The sequence below is a fragment of the Vigna umbellata genome, chromosome 3 (genome assembly GCF_029865625.1).
Source record: "Vigna umbellata cultivar VRB3 chromosome 3, Vumbellata_1.0, whole genome shotgun sequence".
Lineage (NCBI taxonomy): Eukaryota > Viridiplantae > Streptophyta > Magnoliopsida > Fabales > Fabaceae > Vigna > Vigna umbellata.
The window spans coordinates 3,012,787-3,035,878 of NC_142167.1; the positions used below are offsets into that span (position 1 = coordinate 3,012,787).

Genomic DNA, 23,092 nt, shown 5'->3' on the forward strand with positions numbered 1-23,092 from the left:
TAACTCTGATACCAAATGTAACATTCCACTTTTGGTAGTCACTAAAACATATCCAAAAGAAATTATTTTTCAAAAAAGAACTCGAGTAAAATTTCTTTATTCAATTAATAAAACTTCAATCAATACATAAGGTGCAACTAGACAGAAACATATATAACTCGATATCCTTATTCTTTAGAAAACATTAAATAATACAATTTCCTAATATAACAACTTAAATAAAACATTATTCTCAAAAGAAAATTCTCGATAACGTTATCTCATCTCTCTCGAGTCTACCAAGATACCTGAAACACCTGTACACCACAACTGCTCCTGTATAACTCAATTGTTATATGTTCATCATTCTACACACACAAACAAAATAAACAAATGTATGGGTGAGATAACGAAAAAATAACACATAACCAAACAACAACAACCACTCAATAATATGATAAATTCTTCAATATATAGGCTTCAAGAAAATGTATATTAGATAGTACTTTGCTTTTATCTTTGGATCTTCTTAACCTTATAGGTAGCAGCAGTTGGTTAAAGTGAACTTGTCAAAGCATACGTGTTTTTTAGTTCTTTATCAAATGTAGGTTATACGAACTTTTTAGCGCGACTTTTGATAGAGAGAACATTTCATGAATGTCTTCTTTGTCTTTAACGTCCACTTCTGAATTGTATATTATGAAGCAGGTGGATACTTGACATAGGTAATCTGCATAGAGTAGAGTAGATATGCAAGCAGACATATATGTTCTTTTTCTTATCACTCTTGATATTTTAAGATGTTGTGCATTTAATGACATTTAATGTGCGCTCAGAAAAACTACAAGCATTTCAAATTTTTATTGATCAATCAACATTTGATCGTTTAAGCATTTTAGAGGAAATACTTGGCAGTTCATGAGAGTTTCATCATTGGAGGAAAACTTCGTTTAACACATCATTATAAACTTTTTTTGTTATATAAGTGTATCCTAAAGCATTCTTTTGTTTCATAGTTCAATTGCAACACATATGATGTTGTCAAGGAAATCAACTAGTAATGCTAAAAAGCTTGGATGGTTGGGCCTCAAGGTTTGGTATCTTAGTCCATACTTCCTCATAATTGTTTTATTCTAGCGATCTTCCTTAATTATTTATAATTATGATGATATATTGTAGTGTAATAGACAAATTGACTCATATGAGTGTGGTTACTATGTAATGCATGGGATGACACCACTATTCGTGCTCATATTACAAGTGGTTGGAAAATGATAATATTTGCATTTAATTAAATTTTTTTCTCTGTTGTTTGGAAATCATATACATTAATTGAAATCATTCTGTTTTGTGCAGAGATTCAAGACTCCTCTTCCAATTCCCGACAAATTCATTCATTACAAAATATGTAATATATATGTACAATAGTATGTAATTGTTAGGATATAATAATTTGTACATTAGCATATCATAATTTGTACATTGATTTTATTTATGGTTATAATTCTATTTTTTATTGAAAAATATACTATGGTTTGCATTTCTGTGTTATGCATATTAGTTTCAATATGTAGGTTTGTTTTTGCGATGTAAGATGTTACAGAAATAAAACGATCTCTAAAAAACATAGACTTTAGGCAACGTTTGTGGTAAAAACTAAGGCAAAAAATGGTCTATAGGCTCGATTCTAGCACCAATCAAGGCCAGAGATCCTTAAATTAAATAAATAATTTAATTAAAATTAGACCTATGGCAACGATTGTCATAATAATCAAACCATAAAAGACTTTTGACAACAGTTCCAAAAGCAACCAAGGTCATAGATCCTATCATATTTTAAATAATTATTTTATTAAAATTGGACATATGGCAACGATTGTCACAATAACTGAAGCATAAAAGACTTTTGACAACAATTCTTAAATCAACCAGGCTATAGACCCTATCAGATTTTAAATAATTATTTAATTTTAAAGATCTATGGCAGCAGTTCCTACCAGAACCGCTACCATAGATTCGTAAAATTAAAAAAAATATTTTATGATAGGTTCTATGGCAGTGGTTGTGTGTAGAATTGTTGCCAAAAACCTTTTTTTTACTGCTTCGGTGTTTTTTTGGCCAGGAAAAATCTTGAATGTTTTTTACTTCAATTCATAATTGAGGCTAAAAGCTCTTCTTTGTTTACCTCATCTTAATATGTCTTAATTGTCTAACTAATGTCAATTGTTGAAAATAACTATTGTTGTATCTCTTCACTAGTAGTGACACAAAAAATTTATTAAAAAAACATAGAAATCACACCAACTCATGATAAAAAATACATTGCATAAATAGGAAAAAAATATGATGAGAAAATTAAATATATGGATTGAAAAAAATAAACCAATGCAACAACAATAAAAAAAAATTTAAAGCACAACAATCAAATTTCTCATCATATTAAACTCACTCAATCCAGAAAAGGTCTTATATTGTTAATAACATAAATATTTCTAATAATGATACTGTGCTAGAAGATTTTGATTCCTTAACTAATATGTTTTCTTTGGAGGATGTTATTCTCACTATCAATACTTTATAGGATTTACAGCTTTTAAATTCATTTTATTGTAATTCTAAGACAATTTTTAAGTTTTTCTTACAAATAAAGAAGCTCATTTTGTAAAGAAATTGAAAATAACATGTAAATAAACTAATGTGAACTTCTTTAGATAATCGGACTAGACAAAAAATATTAATATTAAATTTTTTTAAAACAAGATATCTAAAAAGCTATTGAAAAAAATGTGAACTTCTTTAGATAATCGCCCGGAGAATTAATTGAAATAAAAGGACATGATGAACTTCGAATGTATATTAGACAATCTTAATAAATGAATTATTTGAAAATAAGAAAACTAAATAAAGCGACTTAATGCCTTTTACAATGACATATTCCACACTTTTACCAAAAAAAAAAATCGTACCATCCAAATTTTGATCAGTTATCTTATTTGATTTTTCTTGCATAAAAGATCAACATATGAGGATCTCCGACATACTAAAACCTATCCGGAATAAATGTACCACAATCACAATAGATTCGATCCAATCTCTCATCAAACCGTCAATCAAATTTAGATGTTTTCTAAAATAATTTTGGTCACGAGTGATTTAATTTTTTTATTCTAGAATTTACAACACAAATGAAAATTATATTGTTCCTGAAAAACTTTGCAAATGTTTTGAAGTCATTGCTTAAGGATGAAAATTGAGAATGGTAGTTAATTGATCCATGTGAAAAACAAGATCTTCTCTCTCAATAGTTGAGACTTCTAATTATGGTAAAGGAGAAACATTTAAGGCTAATGGTTACATTGTTGGAATGATACATGGAAACTCGTGTTGAATTTTTATTTATTTACTTCCAGAAACTCATCGAATTTGATATTCATAAAATCTCCTAATAGGTATAGGTTCAATAAATTGAAAATATAATTTTTATTTACTTATTGTATTCAATAATTTAATATAATTCATATAATTAGAGATAACTAATAAATTAATACTAAATATGATATTGGTTAGAGCTGTCAAAACGACTCGACTCGACCCGACCTACTACGGGTTGGTCACTTAATGAGTTAACTCAACCCGACTCATTTATTAGTGAGCCAAAAAATTTGAACCCGACCCGACCCACCATAAGTTGGTGGGTTAAACGAGTTGGCTCATTGACTCACTTAACTTTTTGTCACCCTCTTATAACAAGTTACCTTGATCGATCAAATTAAAACAGTAATAATTGGACCAAGATATAAAAAAAGGGTTTTGGATAAGTAGGGTTTGAGTTGCGATGATTTTTTGTTTCATTAAATAATTAATTAATTTCATTTCATTAAAAAAATAGGTGAGTTGGTGAGCCAACCCGGCTCACCACGAGTTCAACTCGAGTGAGTCAGGTTCTTAGTGAACTCGGTCAAAATGGACTCGCATCAAACTTTCACATTTTTTTTCAATCCAACCTGACCCAAACCTGTGGTGGATGTGGTTGATTCACAATTTCAATCCATTTTGACATCAACATAATATAAATACCGATAATATTTGAGTTACAGAAATAAGAATAATTATCATTTATTTATTATTAATTAACATTTAAAAGAATAAAGTATATCTTCTTCCAATATTAAAATTGTTGTAATATTCTTATTGGGATGGTAATGAATGGTTTTGAGGGTATTATTGAATCCATGAGATGAGTGTTATTACATATTGTAAACCCTACATAATCATTCCAATTGATATTTATAGATTACTTGATAAGATAAGCTTTGACTACTTTTATTTTCTTTTCTTCTTTATCACATTGACTTCAAAAGCCTTGACATGTCTCATCTTTACTTACTACAAAAAATTATTCTAACAAACCAAAACAATCTTTATTCCTCTCCACCAAAAACCTCCATTTTTTCACCCCAAATAATAAACATGGCCCAAAAGTAATTTAGATAAGATACTATTCTTTATAGTTGCATAAATAACATGATTTTCTTAAGTTAGAATTTGATTTTAGAGGAAATTTTAAAGTGTATTGTTTTTTGTAAATTTTTTTTCTAAAATATCTTCATCTTTTTTAAAATAATAAATAATAAAATCAGATTTTCAATCAATTTTCTCTCAAAAATCAAATTATTTCCTAAAGAAATAATTATATTATTTATGTAAATATTTGAAATAGTATATTATCAAGATAGTTTTTAAATTAAGTTAGATTAAAAAATCGAAAAACTTTACACATACACCCACTAGAGATGCTAATACCTATCAAAATCTCCAAATATAACCTTATTGTATACTTCAAATTTGACGTAAGATTCCCTCATTTCTCCTATTTCGGGCCTAAACTTAACTTCCACTATATTGTATAAAACTATAGTTCATTATAAAAAGAAAAAAGAAAAAAAACTATTAAAATTACATACAAGTTTTTTTTATTAAAAGCTTCAAATATTTATTTTATTTATTTAAATTTGAAATAAAAGTGAATTAGATTCTTTTCAAAAGAAAATGGTTTAGTACATTATAAATCAAATTAAAATATCTCATCATATTAACTTGCAATCCAAATAGTTTATATCTAATTAACTACATCTATCAAATTAGTAGAGAGAGTGTGAAAGATAAAAATGTAAGATCAAGTTAAGACATGATGGAAGGAATGTGATGTAGGAGATGGTAGAAAACTATGGGGTATGAAAAGAAATTCCCGAACCTATTTTATTGAAGCAACCAATACTAAGCCCATTTTATTCCTTAAGGGCTTTTTTTAGAATTATTTTCCATTCTTATTTTCACACACCCTTTTATCTATTTTTTCACTCTAGCTTTCACAGTTCTATTTATGCATAACTAGTGTAAGAATAAATGTTCTTTTATTATCAATTTAAAAAAAATACGAAAACATATTTATTCATATAAATATTTTATGTGCTCCTAAATTTCACCAGTTCTATAAACAAGAACAAAATTTCGTAATCTTATTTTTTTAATAAAAATGAAAGAAGAAAAACATTATTTTCTTGCATCTTTTTATTTGTTCATGTTTTCGGATTATCAAATCTGAAGTATAATCACTAAATTTTGCAGAAAATGTATTCCAAAACAATGTAAAGGTTTTTTCCGAGTTAGAATCCGTCAATAGAACTATTTTTTAGAAAAGTATAGAACCGTTGTTTTGAAATATGTTTTGATAATCTAAAATTATTATTTATTTTATACTAGTATAAACATAACACGATACTTATATATCCACATTTTTTTTACCGTTATAGTATAATAAAAATACTAATTGACACAACATTTTTTATTTAAAAATAATACTAAATATTATAAGAATAGCATAAAATTGTAAAAAATAATTAAATACAGAAATATTTACGGAAATTTTCATTTCTTTATATATTACTATAAATATATCAAAACACAATCTAATTTATAAAAAATCAGTTTTTGATATTGATCAACCATTTATAAAAACAAAATCATGGCTTCATTAATTTATTTATTGTTTTTCAATAAATTACTTTCTTTAATTTCTCTACATGTAAATGAATGTTCTAGAAAGAAACATTGCATTGTAAATGTGTGAACATCAAACGTTGTTGCTTTGTAGCCACATAATGAGAACAGTAAAAAGTAGAACATGTTGCATCTCCAACATTCTGCAACTCTAGCCATGGCTGCAAGTACCATCATCACGCTGAAGCTCTTATCTCTCTTCAGTTTTCTTCTCTTACTTTCAATCTCTGGTGTGAGATCTCATGGCCACCAAAATGCTGTGAGAGGGTCAATTCCTCCAACATGCAAACGCATTGAGTGCCCCAACCATGATGTGATTGAAATGGGCGATGGCTATGAAATCCGCCACTACAATAATTCAACTGTTTGGATGTCAACTTCTTCCATTCAAGACATTTCTCTTGTTCAAGCTACAAGAACTGGCTTCAGGAGGTAATTAGTTTCTTTCTTTTACATGAATTTCTGATGAGGGTTTTCTTGCTATGTTTAATAATAGTATAACAGTAACACCTGGTACTGGCTCTTTTGTGTTCATAGTTGGTAAATGGGACTTTTCAAATAGATTGAGAATTTGAGTTTGATAATTTCTTTTATATGTTTTTGGATTATCTTATAAGTGAATAAATGCATTTTTGAATTAATATAAGTATGGAAGAGTTTAACCTTAGCCATAACTCACTTTCAAAAACTCAAACAAAATTCTTAAGTTCATATCATTGCAAAGAGCTTTCAACAAGTGCTTATGGTGCTGTTGGCTCAAGTCATTCAAAGATCTAATTGAGCTTGACTACCCCTTTTGTTTTTCATGCAGTCTATTTGACTATATTCAAGGCAAGAACGACTGGAAACAAAAAATTGAGATGACAGCGCCTGTGATCACAGAAGTTTCACCAAGTAAATCCTCATTTGTTGTGAGCTTTCTTGTGCCAAAAGAGAACCAAGCAAATCCTCCCCCTGCAAAGGGTCTCCATGTCCAAAGATGGAAAAATGTGTACGTAGCAGCAAGACAGTTTGGTGGATATGTAAACGATTCAAATGTTGGGGTGGAAGCCTCTGCCTTGCTAGCTAGTATTGCAGGCACTGATTGGTCAGGTGCCATTGATAAAAGCCATAGAGATGGTCATGCTTCTGTTTACACTGTGGCACAGTACAATGACCCTCTTGAATATGATAATAGGGTGAATGAGATATGGCTCTTGTTTGAAATGGAAAGTGAACGGCATGCAATGTGAAATCTGTGAGAGAACCATTTTCACCACATTACATAGCTTGTAACTTTATAAAAGAAAACTGAGCAGATCACAGATTGTAGTATTGCTGAGTCTGAGATTGATAAAATAAAGTTTTAAACATTTTGCTCAGGCAATGCCTTTAAATTGAAGTGTTTTGGATTGCTACCGTTATTGTGTATTTAGATTTTCATTTAAAACAAAAAATGATGGTTTCAGCAGAAGGATATGCACTATTAAGGTCATTTTGAACATTCATAATGGGCTAATACAATATTTTTTCTGTATCAATTGATGAGACTAAAACTTTTAAACTGTAGGCGTAAAAACCTCAGTGTGCTTCCTGAAATTGTTCCAGAAGGATATCAAGGCAACAAGCTCATTAGCATGCCATGAATTAAAGGTGTAATTTTTTTAGCCTTGGTCAACTCAAAAACCAGTATTTTACAAATAGATTGTAGAAATCTTGTTTGCACAAGTTCCGAAACCTACACCAGTCAACATCGGTCCCATTATCTATTTAAATAGAAAATAATTGTATGATACAAACTCCTATGATCATTTAAATAGTGATACATAATCCACGGTTTGGTGTAATCTATACTTGAGTGGGTACAAGAATTTCTCGTAAAGTGTGAAGCAATTAAAAATGAGTTTTATTGAGTTATATAATAATTGAAGTATTCCCTAATGTTACAAATATTATAATGCATCCTAAACGCACATTAACATGCCTAGTGAGCATGGCTCCGGAAATAATTAACATTGTTATAGAAAAAATTTCAAATCCCAAAAATGGAACAGTGAAAGCCCTAGGAAAAGACTTTGGTGGATTAATAGATAAACCAAGGAACGATGCTGTCATCTTTACAATTATCAATAAAAACAAAAATAAAATACATCTGTGCTTAAAAGAACTATATGCCTCAATCAACTAAATATTGAAAACTTTGAGGCACAACACCTACAGCATCTAATAATCAGTTCAATAAGTTAGGATTTCCAAGGACTAAAATTCACACTGACTAGAAGTCCGGGTAATACCACACACAGGATTACTCCCATAATATACATACATGCCACAATTCCCATTTGGAGGATGTTCATTTGAAGAAGAATGGCTGGCCCTTTTAGACTGATCAATTCTCTGTATTTGTTCAACATGACCCTTTTCAGGGAAGACCCTGGTAACTGGTCTACTATGTGAAAACTTCATATAGGACTTTTCTGGGGTGTAGTTGAAGATAGATGAAATTGGATCCATGTTGCATGAATCACCATAGTCTACAGTGCTGAAGGAGTCCCTGGTGCTCTCAGTTGTGAAAGAAGCTTCATCTGAGCTTGTGAAAAGGGACCAGTCGCTAGATGTGGCGTCTGAAAACTCATGCTTGACGTTTTCAGCGTAAGTCTGTGTCACTGGCAGGGCATTCCTATTGGTGCTCTTTCTAAGGAAGCCATTAGTGGTGTCAACAATGCGAGTCACCATTTCTGGCCTGCCATTGGGTGATGACTCTGGTACAAAAAACTGGCTGCCCTGCCTGCCATGTCCAGGTTTAGGCTTTTCCATTGGATTGTGCTTTGAAGCATCAAAAACTGATTGTTGTGTGGCTTTCCCAGTATGTTCTAATGGAGGACGAGGACAAGACCTACCAACAATTCAACGGTTTTAGAGCCTGAAGAAAGCATGTGTACAGACATGCAATGACAGAAAGATGCACAGACATCCATAATGAATGGACCAAGATCACAATTCATAGTAATATGATGGTATACCAGATTAAGGAAGAATAGGTAAAAAAACAGAATTCTTACGTGAACTTAAAACTAGTAATATTTATGCATGCATTATTATGTGAACGTAAAACAAGTAACATTTATGCATGCATTCTTATGTGAACTTAAAACAAGTAACATTTATGCAGCAACAGAATGCTAGAATATGATCAATCTAATTAACTTTCAAGCCTTCTTTTATACTGCAAGTCTGGCTTCATTAGATAACAACCCAAAGTAAATGGAGGAAATAAGATTAAATAATAAGATCCAAAATCAAACCCACCTAGATACTTTCATCTTTAGCTTGAATTGACATTTTTAATTTTTCTTTCTTTTATTGACAAAGGAGGGTAATTTTCTCAAAAGGTAACACTTGTAAATACAACAATAGAACCAAATTTATCAGAACGAGTATATTAAATGCCAATGTACTCAGATAAAATGACAATAACTGTGCCACCATGTAAATCTCTACCTCATGTAGAATAAGATATATGCTCCTTCTGACATGACCTGATTAATTAGCACCGGCTGAACCTGTTAAATGCAAAAAGAGAAACTGTTAGGAAACCAGAATTGGAAAGAGAAAGAAGAGTAATATTCTGTATGGTATAGACTGAAAAGACCACAAAAAATAGGAGAGCACTCTCTCCTCCAAGGGTTTCCCCTTCACAAAGAGCCAAAGCTCAAACTACAAAATTAATCCAAAAGTCCCCCTACATACCAGGACCCTCCCACTATATAAAGGAAACCTCACTCACCCTAACAACCTAACTAACACTATTTCTGTTAGGTTCCTGAGTATGAAACCTAACGATGACAACTCACTCACACAATCACAACAAGAAAAACAATTGGAAAAGAATGAATTATCTGTATTTTCATCAACAAAAATAGCATACAATATGTATCTAGGAGCATAACCTCCCTCCATCTAACGAGAGCCTAACCCCCCTCACAAGGTCCAAGACCTGTCTATACGAAAGAATATGACTAACTCCCCTCTAACACTGAACCCCTCTAACACTGAATAGAACTCTATTTATACAAAACCTTCATCCCGCCTTTCCTAACTGCTCTCTCATTTCCTCTTCCTTCTATCCTCTTACCTTAGATCCTATCAATTTCTTAATTTGTTTCCTTCTATCGTACACACATTATATCCTATCAGAAACACAGAAAACTGAATGAATTACAAACATTTGAGCAGATTATTAGTATGAAACATCATATAATACGACTAAAAATACATATCTGTAGTTTGTTTAGATGGAAATGCAACATACTCATTATCATAGCAATACGTCTTTCAGTACAAATGATATCAATAGTCAAGAAAGAAAGAATTCAACAGAAGAGTCTGAAGTTGAAGTTCTGTTTAACTATTATGAACTAATGTCAAAAGCTCCAGTTAGAAAGTCGGACAAAAGGCAGAATTGGTCAGAGATAGTTAGAACAATTACTAATTAAAGGAGGTCAATTAGATAATAGGGGGAGCGGTAAAAGGGTAAGAAAAGACCGTCCAGAATAACAGATTTGTTACAAAAGGAAAGCCCTTTGAAATGAAGAAACCCTAGGTAGAGAAAGAATGCAGCATTACTATAACTCAGGCTTTTGAGCTAGTTTCCTAGATCATGACAATTACACCCATTAGATTGTCAATTACATAATATATGCAATACCTCAGTGTCATCTATCCTGAACCAATTGCCTTGCAGATCTTTTACATATGAAACATAGTGTCCAGAGAAAGATGCATTTAGTGTGTCCAGGTGCACAACAACAGCATAAAGCATGTAAAGTGGTGGGATATCACCCGTCCCAGTCATGAAAGGAATCATATCCAGCATTTCGGGAAAAGTTATACACTTATTAATTTTCCCATATCTTCCTTCCTGATGATACAGAAACAATATATTCCGAAGAGTCAATATATAGAAAGAAACTGAGGGAATTTGAAACATAATCAGGTATTTAAAGTATAACATCCAAAAAACAGTAATTATGAAATGAACTACAAATATGTAATAATTTAAGGCTGTTAGTTTCAAGAAACTCAACAATGGCTTGCAGATTTATGCTTATGTAACCTCACAAATTGTCGGTGACCATATTAGTGTGATGTTTTTCATCTTTAGAGTTATTAATAAGTGACATTAACCTAAGATCTTGAGATAAATCATATTAAGACATTGTACTAAAAATAAGAACAATTAAATAAGCAAATTTTGAAGACTATGTATAGCATGGGTAGTAATAATGTTAGCCTCTAAAATCCAAAAAGACAAAAAGTTTACAAAGTCCATGAGCTAAGCACCCAGAAATGCCAGCCATAATAAACTCCCCAACACTCCTAAAGAAGCCAAAATTCCTAAACACCTTGAAAAATTCAAGCATCCGCCTCCAATTATTAGCACCAAAGAATAGCAAGAACTTCATTCCAACAGATCCTTAACCTCTATTATTCCATACCCTTTAAAACGTATTGTCAAAAGGGTTGGCTCTTTTCTTCTTCCATACCATTTAAAACTTGTTTTTGAAAGGGTCTATGGAAATTGGCCAAACCCACCCATTCACAAACGAAAATACGACAATTCCACAAAATATAATACAAATATATATATATATATATATATATATATATATTATATATATATTATATACACATAAATCTATGTGTTAGTAATGCTTTTACTTTACAATATGTCCATTCATTGAGTAACCAACCTTGATCTAGAAAGCCAATGACTATAACACCAACCAACCCATAAGTAGCAAAATGAGAGCGAGACAAACAATAAAGCAAGCTTGCCAAGCAAGCAAAAGAGGAATAGAAATAGAGAACAACCTTAAAAGAGCAATAAGATACCTGAAATCTCTTCAAAACTATAGTCAAGATGTTAGGAGCCTCATGTATGCTCAGTTGCTTTCTAGCTCGTACATATGCTGTGCACCTAATTCAAAATGTACAAAAAAGAGGTGAGAGTTTCTTAAATTGGAAGTGAAATTCTAACTATGCTTTTTCTTGTTCTCACTCTCCTCACCTTCTTTAATAATTTATTAACCAACTGAACCACACAATAGTAACAGAACAGAAATACGTTAGATAATTATACCTTCCACATCTGTACATATTCTCTCCATCCAAATCTTCAGGGGAAGTAAACTGAGTTAGCGCATCTTCAAGTGACTCAACCCAACCCAAAATCTCCAGCGTCAGGTCCATAATGTTTTCATACCTTTCCGATTCATGATTACAATTCAAACACTTAACCTGTAGTAATAAATTCAACAAGGCCATAAAAAAAATGTAATACTAAGATCACAGCAGACTAAACAGAGGGAACAAAAAAGTAAGAGAAAGTGGTATGAGGGGACACAAACCTTGGATTGAAGACGACCACCAAAAGCATGTTGTATGAAAGTTGTTTCTTGTAGTCTAGGATCAACCTTTTTCTCACCACCAAGTCCCTCCAGGCATATAGATTGCATTGATGCAATTAGAAGCCTATATAAGCAATGCATTTAATTTATCATTTACTAAGCATTCAGCATAGAAATAACAAGCCAAATATCAAGGAAATTAGTGTTTGATTGTGTGCGTTGAGAGGAAAACAAAGTACCTATATTAGTTAATAATTCTAAAAACTTAAGTAAGATATCTCAAAAGACCTTAAAAATTCATGGGCATCTTCTTGACTTCCTTCCCCCATTTGACAGTTAATGCTCCGCATATGCCAGAGTATCCTACTAGGGGATAGAGGAGCCCCGTTTTCTCTTAAAATCATTATGTGTTGCTCTAACTCACACATGAGACACCAATCTTTAGCACAACCTGGCATTCAATGAAAAATAAGACAACATTAAAAAAATTTCCTTAAAAGAAAATATAGTCTTGACTTTTGTCTCAGTTAAAAGATAGGAGAGAATGTAAATACAGGCTTTTGAGTGAGATCTATAAAGCAGATAGACGACTAAAGGCTTTGTAGAAGTTAGGCACTGCAAAACAGCATTCGCATAGCAACTGCAAAATAAAGAGATGAATAAAGTTCAGAATATACCAATAAAGGACCATAAATAGATTTTCCCAAAACTTTATCTCCAAGTAAATCGGGCCTCATTTTTCGAAATTCAAGCAATATGAAAACAAAAGGTAAATTGAGACAGTTCACATACAAAAGTAACCTTGAAACGGGAAGACTTCCCCTCCTTCAAAACTTTTGTTGTAACCACCGTAATAATAATAATTATAATAATAGTGAATAATCTAATTGTTGCATAAGATATAGCACCACTTGAGAAATGACAAAAAGTGAAGATTTATCTACTAATTAATCTGTAAGACATTCAACATTTCTTTCTATTTTATCATAAATGACAATTATAGTTTTATTGTATTGTGCTAGTATTACCTGTTCCCACAATTTAAGAGGCCCCTGGGGCATATGCCAAATATATCACTCTGGAAAATCTTTACAAATTCATCATAAGGAAACAACATCTGAGACATGATCAAGACACCAATTAGTAGTAAGGGCATCATTCTCTAATTTGTGGCCATAGAAAACTGTTTCAAGTAGGACAGAGGGAATTGAAATTTGTAGGCATCTACCAAATCTGACCTTTATCTTCTTCACCTTCTTGAACTTTACATCAATGCCTTCTGTAGAAGCTGGAGGGCAGGGTTTGGTTGATTTCTTCAAGCCCATCATTTTCATAATTCCAGTACCAGCAGCTCCATTGCTAACATTACCATGTAGAGGGATGCTATCACTAATACTAGCAACTTCTGCATGATTAAAATAAATTTTTAATTTTAAAAGAATTCTAGCGACAAAGGACCAATACCTTAAAATATAATCAATACCGAATTCAAGTTATAGGAAACATTGACGTTAAAACAACAAATATGAAAAGAGATATCTTAAACACTAACTTGGTTCATCTGTAGTTTTTCCTTTCTTCTCTATTTCTGAGCAACAAAAATCTGTTGATATCTTTGATGTTGACTTTGGTGATTTAGAAGATTTAGTCTTGAGAGTATGCATTGCTTTTTTAGCTTTCACACTTCCTTTGATTGTCATTTCAGAAGAGCGTTTGTGTTGTGCTGTTTCCTCAGAATGATAATTTCCCCCTTTGACAACATTTACACCTTTAGCGGCAATATCTGTATGCAATTCATCTACAATGTTGTCACTATTTGGGCGTCCATATTTGTTTCTTGTCACAAATGCATTTCCATATAGATTTTGATGGTTTTCATCCTCATGAATTGTGGTTCTTGATGCATCAAGTCTGTTAATGTAAACTCCAAAGCCACCAGAATTGACATTCGAAACTTCTTCCTCCAACTCAGAATCATTGCTATTTCTTGACTGCAGTAACATTTAAGCATCATGATAAGAGATTTAGCATTGATTAATTTATAAAATATATGCCAATTGGATATCAAAGTAAAACAAGTAAACCTTCTGTCTCATAAATGCCTCCTTTGATACCACACTTGGGAGAGAACTGGTGGCTTTATAATCAGAAGATTCAATAGAAGATTCATATATAGACCCATTATCTCTTCTCCGTGTTTCTCTGTTGGGTTTATGGGAAGTTCGTTCAAAGGTGGAAGGTTGAAAATTATTAAATAGGGGAAAATCAGCTGTAGCAGGAGCAGCAGTGGCAACCAAAGGGTGAATCAAATTGTCCATAGGTGCACTCTCCCTTAAAGCCTGCTTCAAAGTGGGAGATAACAACTGGTTGTTCAAATTTTCATAAAGATAACTCCCATGACCAAATTCCTCAACTGAAACAGCCATAGGAAATGAGCTTGACTTATGAGGTTCCAGTTGCTGGCATTCCTGCTTGTGAACTAGCCTCCAATGGATTATTTGACAATTTCCAGAACTGCAAACCACTTACAGCTCAAATTTTGAGAAATAATCTTAAGGTCAAACACAATATTTTCCCCAACATTCATGTCATAGAAGGAAATTAATAAAAGAGCATATAGAATAGTTGTTTAATATTGATTACAATAAAACCTGTCTCACTTATTCTTCTTCCAAATCGGAACAACAAAATTTGATCATTCCACTTTATTTCCATTAGCTAAACCCTAGAAAACTCTTAAGCAAGATGTCATGGAGAGATCAACATAAAGAGTTGTTCTGACAAAGGTTCCCAATTAGCAAATTGCCAATGCCACAACCAATTTAAAAACTAGCACAATTCACTGGCCAATAACTATAGAGAAAACCGATCAGAACCCATCACATAATTAATTGAGCGCAACCCCTAAGGTACTGTATTCTTCATTTGGAGTAGTATAAATTTCAATCTAACTAGCAGACATGTATGCTTAATCCCAAGGCAGATATTGTGATAAGAATTCAAACAATGATTCAACAGAAATTAGTGAAGACAAAAAATAGGTCAGCAGCTAAAATAAGTTAAAAGAATTACCAATATCTAACAGATTTGCATTTGGAGCATCGAGTTCTCGCTGGAGCAGAGCACCTAGCACACTCATGATGTTCATTTTTTGAAGCAGACACTGGAGGAATTACATCAGCCACAGCCATTTCTTCAGCTCTCAGAGCTTCTTCAGCAGCCAAATGTGCAAGCAAATTTATTCTATCTCTCTTCTTAGTAGTTTCACTCCATTTTCCAAGCAAGATGTAAGCCACCAAGGGAAGCACAACCAGGACCAGAAACAGAACGGGTATATCAGATTCTCGCGGTTCGAGCATATCCCCACAAGCATACTCATGTCCAGTTTCCCCCCAAAATCACTAATCAGGATATCATCCTCTAAAAGTCCAAGTAAACGGAATCTGAGTAAACAGCAACTTCAAGTGCAGCATAACACATGCCCCACCATTCAAACCTGACAAGTGTCCTCTACTTAAATTTCGTGGTCTGAGGTTTATCAATAACAAATCAAATACTAAATTAATGTTCTAATTTTCAGCACTCTCATAAGGCATTCACTGATTGACTTATAAATGAACCTTATTCATAGTTTACACCCAAGCATATCCTTAGATATTATACTACAGCATTCTCTGTACATTATAATGGAGGAACAGATGCCTCAAGTTTGCAATCATGTTGCTTTTCAGATACAATTGAGAAACCAAGACTTTAGATTAATTATATTAGTTCATTTAATTCCAAAAAAAATAAAAGTGCATAGTGTCAATCTATCCTTCTTTGAATAACCTAAACACCTATCTTGTATAACACTACAGCATGGTGTAATGTAAGCCAGGCTTGCTCAATCTTTTACAGCAAAGAAACAACCCAGTCAAAAGGAGTAGCCAAACTCATCTTAAATATAATGCCATCATACTTTGCTTGAACATTAAATTTCCAAATAAAAGAAGAAAAAAAAATTCAAGAAATAGAGGGCAATTGCTTTAAAGTTTGGCACGAAATTCAACAGCCATCAACACAGTTATCATGTTCATCATCCCGTTTAACATAACAATGCAAAAACCAGACCAAATGCACAGACTAGATACCACTTCTCTAACACAAACATAGATGTCAACAGTCAAAGAGCAATGATGACACAGAACAAAGGAATGAACATATTAAAAACTCCTCACCTTTGTGTGCCCACTGCCCCAATTTTATATTCAACAAACACCCATTTAGGGAAAAACACCACCAAACAAGTGAACAACCACATTCCACAGTTGTATAGAGAGAATGGGACAAACCCCTCCACCTAAAAAGATGCTTCCACTAAAAGAAACCCCTGAACCACCCTAATTACTTTTTCTTTCTACATAGACAAATTTCAACCTCATAAAACGAAAGAGGAAAAAAATCCCCTGTTCCACATATCAACAGCAAAAATAAACCCAAAAATTTCAAGACTTTCAGAAAAAATGAAGCAAAAGCCAGCAAAGAACAGTGTAGTTTTTTTCCAATCTGAGACCAAGTACATGAAATCAACACCAGCGAGCAATGCCACACAATGTAAGTTGAAAACTTTGGACATACCCACAACACCAAGAAGAAATCTGAGGAAAACCCACCAGCACTTCACCTCTTTGCTCTCTTCACCCTTCAAAAGATTCCTTGATTCCCTTCTCAGCACACCTTCTTCTTCACTTCACAATTTGGCACCCTTACTACCCTTTTCTTTAACATTTTTGGGAAAACTACTATGTTCCTGTTCAGCACCAAGCTCCATAAGGACCCGCCACCTGGCAGCATCATACCCCTTGATTGTCACAATGCTCGCCCACCATCTATCAATGTGTGGGACCCACTCCGATGATGTTCCAATGATTTGTCAGGATGCCACGTGTACGGGTGATGCATTAATATGAGTATAATTGTTGGTCAGAGTGGTCGAATTTTGAATTGTCACAAAAAAATTATTATTTTATTCAACTTTTTTGATCTGAGACATGTGATGTGACAGAGCCGTGACAGTCCTTGCTCCGAATAGTACAATGTCAGTAGTAAGGGACTTGGAAATTGCGAAAAAAAATTCTAAGAAATAAACAATAATTTTTACATCATTGTTAAAATTTGTACCTAGGAACATGTGGTTGTAATTATTGTAGCTTCAATATTTCATCATTTTGATTAAGAGAAAAAAAATGAATCAGATCTAGATCATGTGATTCATTTTGAAAGACCACTTATGAGTCTTTATTATATGCTATTTTTGGGCAACCTAAGTTCTTGATTAAGAATACTTGTTTTGATTAAATAATTCACTTTTTAACTTTCTATTTTATAGTGATTTTCAAAAATTCAACCTGATTTTAAATGTAGTTATTATTTGTTTTAGAGAAGAAGAAAAAAAACTATGTGCATATTATGGATATGATGCGTGTAAAAGTTTGACAAATGTATAGATCTTATCTAAAGATTTTGAATTTAAATTATTAAAATGCAATTGGTGCTAAATTTGATAGAACGATTTGTCGTTATTGATATTGAAATGTTGTCAAGCTACGTGTGTTTTGATAGATCTAACAATTTAATTTAAGTGATATATCTAAAATATTTTAATTAATTAACTATGTACCAAAATTACCTTTTTTTTAGTGTAATATATTTCGGTTAATTATTGGTTAGTTGCTCCTTTAAGAAATCATTAGTTGAACTGGGACGTTTTATTTTATTCTCGACAAAATTTTAATAGTACAATTCTGAAATAACATTTATATAAAAAAACTAAACTAATTGTTTAACCGAGAATACTTCCTTTTATATATATATATATATATATATATAATTATAGATCAAAACTATATAATAAATATTATAAATGAATATTTGTTATATTAAATTATATATTTATATTAATTATATGTTATTATAAGTATAATAAATATATTTTATTTAATATATTTAAAACTAAATTTTTAGTTTATTAAACTAAAATAACATGATAATGTGAACATGCACGCACAATACAATAATGTTTTTTTCCCTAATTTTAATAATTTATTTCTTATATTTATTTTCATTAAAATATTTACAATTAACTTTGCTCAAACTAATGAAAGCTGTCAGTCTTTACCATGTTTTTATATAAAGTCTTGGTTATAAAATATTTCAAAACAACATCTACAGATTAAAGTAGAAGTAGAGCAATTTATTTCTAAAAATTGTAAAACTTTTTAGCAAACACTAATAAAAATAAATATATAGATTATTTTGTTTTAATCATTTATTATAAATCATAAATATATTTATTAAAACCTATCATTTATTATAAATCATAAATATATTATTTATTATAAATTGTAAATACATCATTTATTATAAATCATAAAGACATCATTTATTATAAATCATAAATATATTAAATATATTAATACTAATTTGGTTGTTGACAAATTGGGTTTACTAAAAGTTTACATATAACTGACTCAGATAAACTTAGAACTTTAGTTGAGGATTGACTTCTTGAGTTTTTTTGTGGTAAGTTTCAAATTTGCTAATTGTTGTGTGAAATAAATTTCTGTAATTACATTTGTAATATTGATATAAATCTAATTTTTGTCTTCTAAATTAAAATAAATCATTTTATCCTTTTAGACAATAAATTATAAAGTAATTAAGTACATAAATAAAATAATGATTAGATATGAGAAAATTTGAGTGTGTTGAGAAAAAGTTAGAAGTAGAATGAAGATTTTAAACTTTCTTGAAAATATTTTTGAAAGTTTTTGGATGAAAAGTATGATGGGATGGTTTGGTATTTGAAAAATAAAATTTAAAATATTGTTATAAGTTTTAACAAAAAAAATAACAAAAAGACATTTATGTATCTATATATATTTAAGAGTGAAAAGTAATAATAAAAAAGTAATAAAAATGTATTTTTTTATATTAGTTTCATTATAATAAAAATATTACACAATTATTCTTTTCAATCTCGATACATTCTGATTTGAAATGTCCAAGTTTATTACATTCAAAAGAGACGGTTATATCTTCTAGTCGTTTGTCTTTTATATTGTTCTTAGAGTCAGATTGAAAGTATTTGCTCTTGAACATTGTGTCTCTCATTTTCCTCCACATAGATTGAAGCTTTCTTGAAATGAATGAGAGCACCTCTTCGTTGTTCTCGTTCATGGAGTTGTGTTTATCGTCTGACTCCTCGGAGGATTCATCTGTTCTAAGAGCTTTGATAGGTGTCTTCTTAGCAGTTTTGAGCGTGATGTTTTTCTCCTTCTTGATAGAATCATCTTGAAGAAGTTCAAGTTCATAAACCTTCAGTATCCCTATCAACTCTTCTAGACTCATTCTGTCTATGTTCTTTAATGTACGTAAAGTTGTGACATGAGGTATCCATTGTTTGGGAAGACTTCGTAAGATCTTGTAAATATGGTTGAAGTTGTCATATGACTTTTCCATGGATTTTAGCTCGTTAAGGATCGTTTGAAATTTGTTGAACATGTTCTGAATGTTTTCACTCTCAAGCTTCGAAAATAATTCATATTGTCTGGTCACACATGCTCCGCTTATTTCTTTTGACTTCGCTCTTCTAGGTGACAACCAATGTGTCCCACATCTCTTTAGCTCATCGGTAAGCCTGAACCTTCCTGTACTCTTCTTCAGAGAGAGCACATATTAGAGAGTTGCAAGCTTTGAACTTTACCAGGTAGTGCTACTTCTGCCCGTCATTCCCACTTGCTTTTTTAGAGTGGCTCTCAAGCTTCATCTACAGGAATGTAGTTATCGTACTCCACATGTCAATATGACATGATTCAAAGAATGCAATCATTCTTTGCTTCCAGTAGTCGAACTTTTCACCCTTGAATAGTAGAGGACGATTAATGGTGTATCCTTCATTTTCCATTTTTCGGGATCGTTTCCTCGAGTCATGTTAAGAACTAACCCCGTGAGGTTAGCTCTGATACCAACTAAAGTACTTGAAAAACACTAAAAGGGGAGGTTAAATAGTGTTAAAGGAAAAATTCTTTTCGCAACCCTTATGATATAACACGTTGTAGAGCTTTATGATTTTCTTTTAAAAGCATAGACGTTCTACCTAATAAAGGATTGTTTCAAGAAATACTTTTGTCATTTTATTCATAATGTACACTGTAGAGTTTATAGGAACTTTCTTTGTTTAATAACAATAGTTTAGCTTGGAAAGTTTGTGTGTTTAGAAATAAAAACTCAATTGTAGGCTTTGTAAGAGAAACGTTTAGGCAAGAGAGGAAGTAATTGCACATATATTTTATGTTGGTTCACTTTAATGGAGCTACATCCAGTCTCTCCCATAGAGGGTTCCGCTATAATCTTCACAGCATTACACTGAGTATTTGCACCACTCCTAGTCTTCTTAGTCAGTGAATAATCTCCTATTATCCTATACTAAATGAGTATTCTCAACACTCCTGGTCTCCTTAGTCAGCGAATAATCTCCCGTTACCCTAGACTGAATGAGTATTCGCACCACTCCCGGTACTAAGGAACCGTGCCTAAAATTTCTTAGCTCAACTGAGTTTCAACAAGCGTTTTATTTCTCTTCAAAATTGTAATCAATGATTGCTTACAAGTTATCCAGACTATTACTCTTGTAGAGAGGATGTAATTACAATACAATACAACAGTCTAAACATTTGCAGATGTTTTTCTCTTTTCTCTTTCTCTCTTTTTTACAAAAAGTAAGTGATATGACAATGAAGCTTGTGAGTATTTCTTTTCTTCTCTTTTATATTCTTCTCTTTTTCTGCTCAAATGTATTCTTTTTCTTGAGCTCTTTCTTTTCTTTTTGAACATTTTTCAGGATGAATATTTCGTTGTAGGATTTTCTCTTGTTATCCTCTTGATTCTTCATTTGAAAGCTCTTGTATTTATAGGCGTTTGGATAAATGTTCGTTAGACTAAGCTTTTGGCCTTGATTCTTGTGTTATCTCTTTCTTCGTGTACATCAGCCGTTGGATAAAGTCAACTTGTTAGAACAAACATGTTTTTTCATTCCTTTACTTAAAGTAAGTTGTATGTTCTTTTAAACATGACTTCAACCGAAGAACATTCTATGAATATCTCTTTTGTCTTTAACGTCCACTTTTGATATTTTGATTTGAGTTTTTGTGGATGCATGTAGAATAACTCATATGCAAAGAATAAAGTAGATTGTGCATGCAACATATGTGTCTTTTCTTGGCATTTTTGTTGTTTTTGAACGTTGAACATTTAATGTCTTTTAATGCTTCCTCAGAACGACAAAGTGCTTTTTGATTTCCTAGTGTTTGACAATTAAGCTTTTCTTTCAAAGATACAAAACTTTGATTAAGGACTTCATCGTCTGACGAAGTATCTTTTTAGCTCATGGTATCGTTTAGGTAAAGTAAACACTTTTGTTATTCTGCCTTTATAGACATACAACGTTTATCTTTGTTTGAGTTTTAAGTTTCAGTATTTTAATGTGTTTTGTTAATGACATTGTCTTTGACATTGTTTTATTTTCCTGAGAGCTAATATGAGTACCCTTTATGTATGATAAGTTTTACGGTTTTAGCTTCAACTCTCTAGACACTTTTGACTTCTTTTACCATTACGTTTGAGTGTTTGACTTAGATGTTTTTCTATTTCCTAAAATCATAATTGTTTTTCTAAGGTTTTTTGTGTTGGAAATTTTGGTTCTAAGTCTTTGTATTTTCACCCTATGTTGTTTTTAGATTACTATTTCATTTAATGTTATTTGGTTAAACTTCAAAACATGAGAGCGTTTAGGCGCATAACCTATTTTGTCTTAATAACCAAGAGTAACTAGGTGTAACCATAAGTGGTGTTAATACTCAATTGTTATCTTGTTGAGATTATATTGGAACCCTTTAAGAGGTTTTAGAGAAGAACTGGGTGTAGCTTAGTTGAGTGAACCAGTATAAAACAATTGTGTGTTTATTGCTTCATTTTTTCAAAACATATTATTTACAAACATTTCAGCTACTTGAAAAGTTAACCACAAATAAAAGCTCTTGTCATCAGATGTCATTTTCTTTAAATGCTTTCTTTCTTGAAACAAAATGTAGTAGCTTTGCTAAAACGCTTGCAAAACATTTTATCTTTTGAACGTGTGGTTTAAACAGTGCTTTACGAATCAAGCATCTAATAACTTGTGTAGATTGTCTAACCATCACCAAGGTTATTAAACATCTTTTGGCAAAAACTTTTCTAAAATACTATTCAACCTTAGTGTTTTCCACTTATTTTAGTTTAATTCTAATAAAGTCTATAATTTCCAGCCATACTTCATGTTATTTAAATTACTTTCTTTAAGTGTTCTTTGTAGAAAAAAAAATTCAAACAATAATTAACCTCATCACCATCCTTATCAAAATAATTAGCAGGTATTGATTCCTTAGCTTATGCTTTATAAAGCCAAGAAAATGTAGATATATTGGGGGTTTAGGTTTGGATCCTTGCCCACTAAGTGTTTGGTTTCAATGCTCATTCATATAGTGAGACATTTTCAAACTTTCTTTCTTATACATAGCTACAAAATTAAATTAATAATTTCTCAATCCTCGTTATATTCCATTTCTTTTTTTAATTTATAATCA

The 23,092-nt window shown here is 31.6% G+C and overlaps 2 protein-coding genes across 4 annotated transcripts; one reads left to right on the top strand and one right to left on the bottom strand.

Moving 5' to 3' along the window:
* The first annotated feature begins 6,129 nt into the window (after window positions 1-6,129).
* LOC124832951 (uncharacterized) lies at window positions 6,130-7,436 on the top strand. Its single transcript, XM_047307303.2, has 2 exons — window positions 6,130-6,471; window positions 6,851-7,436. The coding sequence occupies exons 1-2, from the start codon at window positions 6,164-6,166 to the stop codon at window positions 7,269-7,271; spliced, it is 729 nt and encodes a 242-aa protein (XP_047163259.1). The 5' UTR covers window positions 6,130-6,163; the 3' UTR covers window positions 7,272-7,436.
* Window positions 7,437-8,081: 645 nt separating this feature from the next.
* Window positions 8,082-17,194, bottom strand: UBP15 (ubiquitin-specific protease 15). 3 transcript variants are annotated; one of them, XM_047307287.2, is made up of 14 exons: window positions 17,049-17,194; window positions 15,501-15,956; window positions 14,513-14,942; window positions 13,981-14,419; window positions 13,667-13,833; window positions 13,457-13,545; window positions 12,983-13,068; window positions 12,717-12,879; window positions 12,429-12,552; window positions 12,161-12,318; window positions 11,914-11,998; window positions 10,727-10,939; window positions 9,520-9,581; window positions 8,082-8,914 (listed from the first exon to the last, which is right to left on the bottom strand). In XM_047307287.2, the coding sequence occupies exons 2-14, from the start codon at window positions 15,785-15,787 to the stop codon at window positions 8,278-8,280; spliced, it is 2,940 nt and encodes a 979-aa protein (XP_047163243.2). In that variant the 5' UTR covers window positions 15,788-15,956; window positions 17,049-17,194; the 3' UTR covers window positions 8,082-8,277. The 3 variants fall into 3 exon arrangements, with proteins under 3 accessions (XP_047163243.2, XP_047163242.2, XP_087965484.1); XM_047307286.2 differs by having other exon boundaries at window positions 15,501-15,924; window positions 17,049-17,192; XM_088109358.1 differs by having other exon boundaries at window positions 15,501-15,924; window positions 17,084-17,174.
* Between the last annotated feature and the right edge of the window lie 5,898 nt (window positions 17,195-23,092).

Excerpts from the sequence above, each read along its gene's own strand:
- LOC124832951 (XM_047307303.2), top strand. The coding sequence starts at position 6,164 with ATGTTGCATCTCCAACATTCTGCAACTCTAGCCATGGCTGCAAGTACC. Across the intron at positions 6,472-6,850 it reads ACAAGAACTGGCTTCAGGAG|TCTATTTGACTATATTCAAG; the intron begins GTAATTAGTTTC and ends TTTTTCATGCAG.
- UBP15 (XM_047307287.2), bottom strand. The coding sequence starts at position 15,787 with ATGCTCGAACCGCGAGAATCTGATATACCCGTTCTGTTTCTGGTCCTG. Across the intron at positions 14,420-14,512 it reads AGGCATTTATGAGACAGAAG|TCAAGAAATAGCAATGATTC; the intron begins GTTTACTTGTTT and ends ATGTTACTGCAG. Across the intron at positions 11,999-12,160 it reads AATATGTACAGATGTGGAAG|GTGCACAGCATATGTACGAG; the intron begins GTATAATTATCT and ends ATTTTGAATTAG.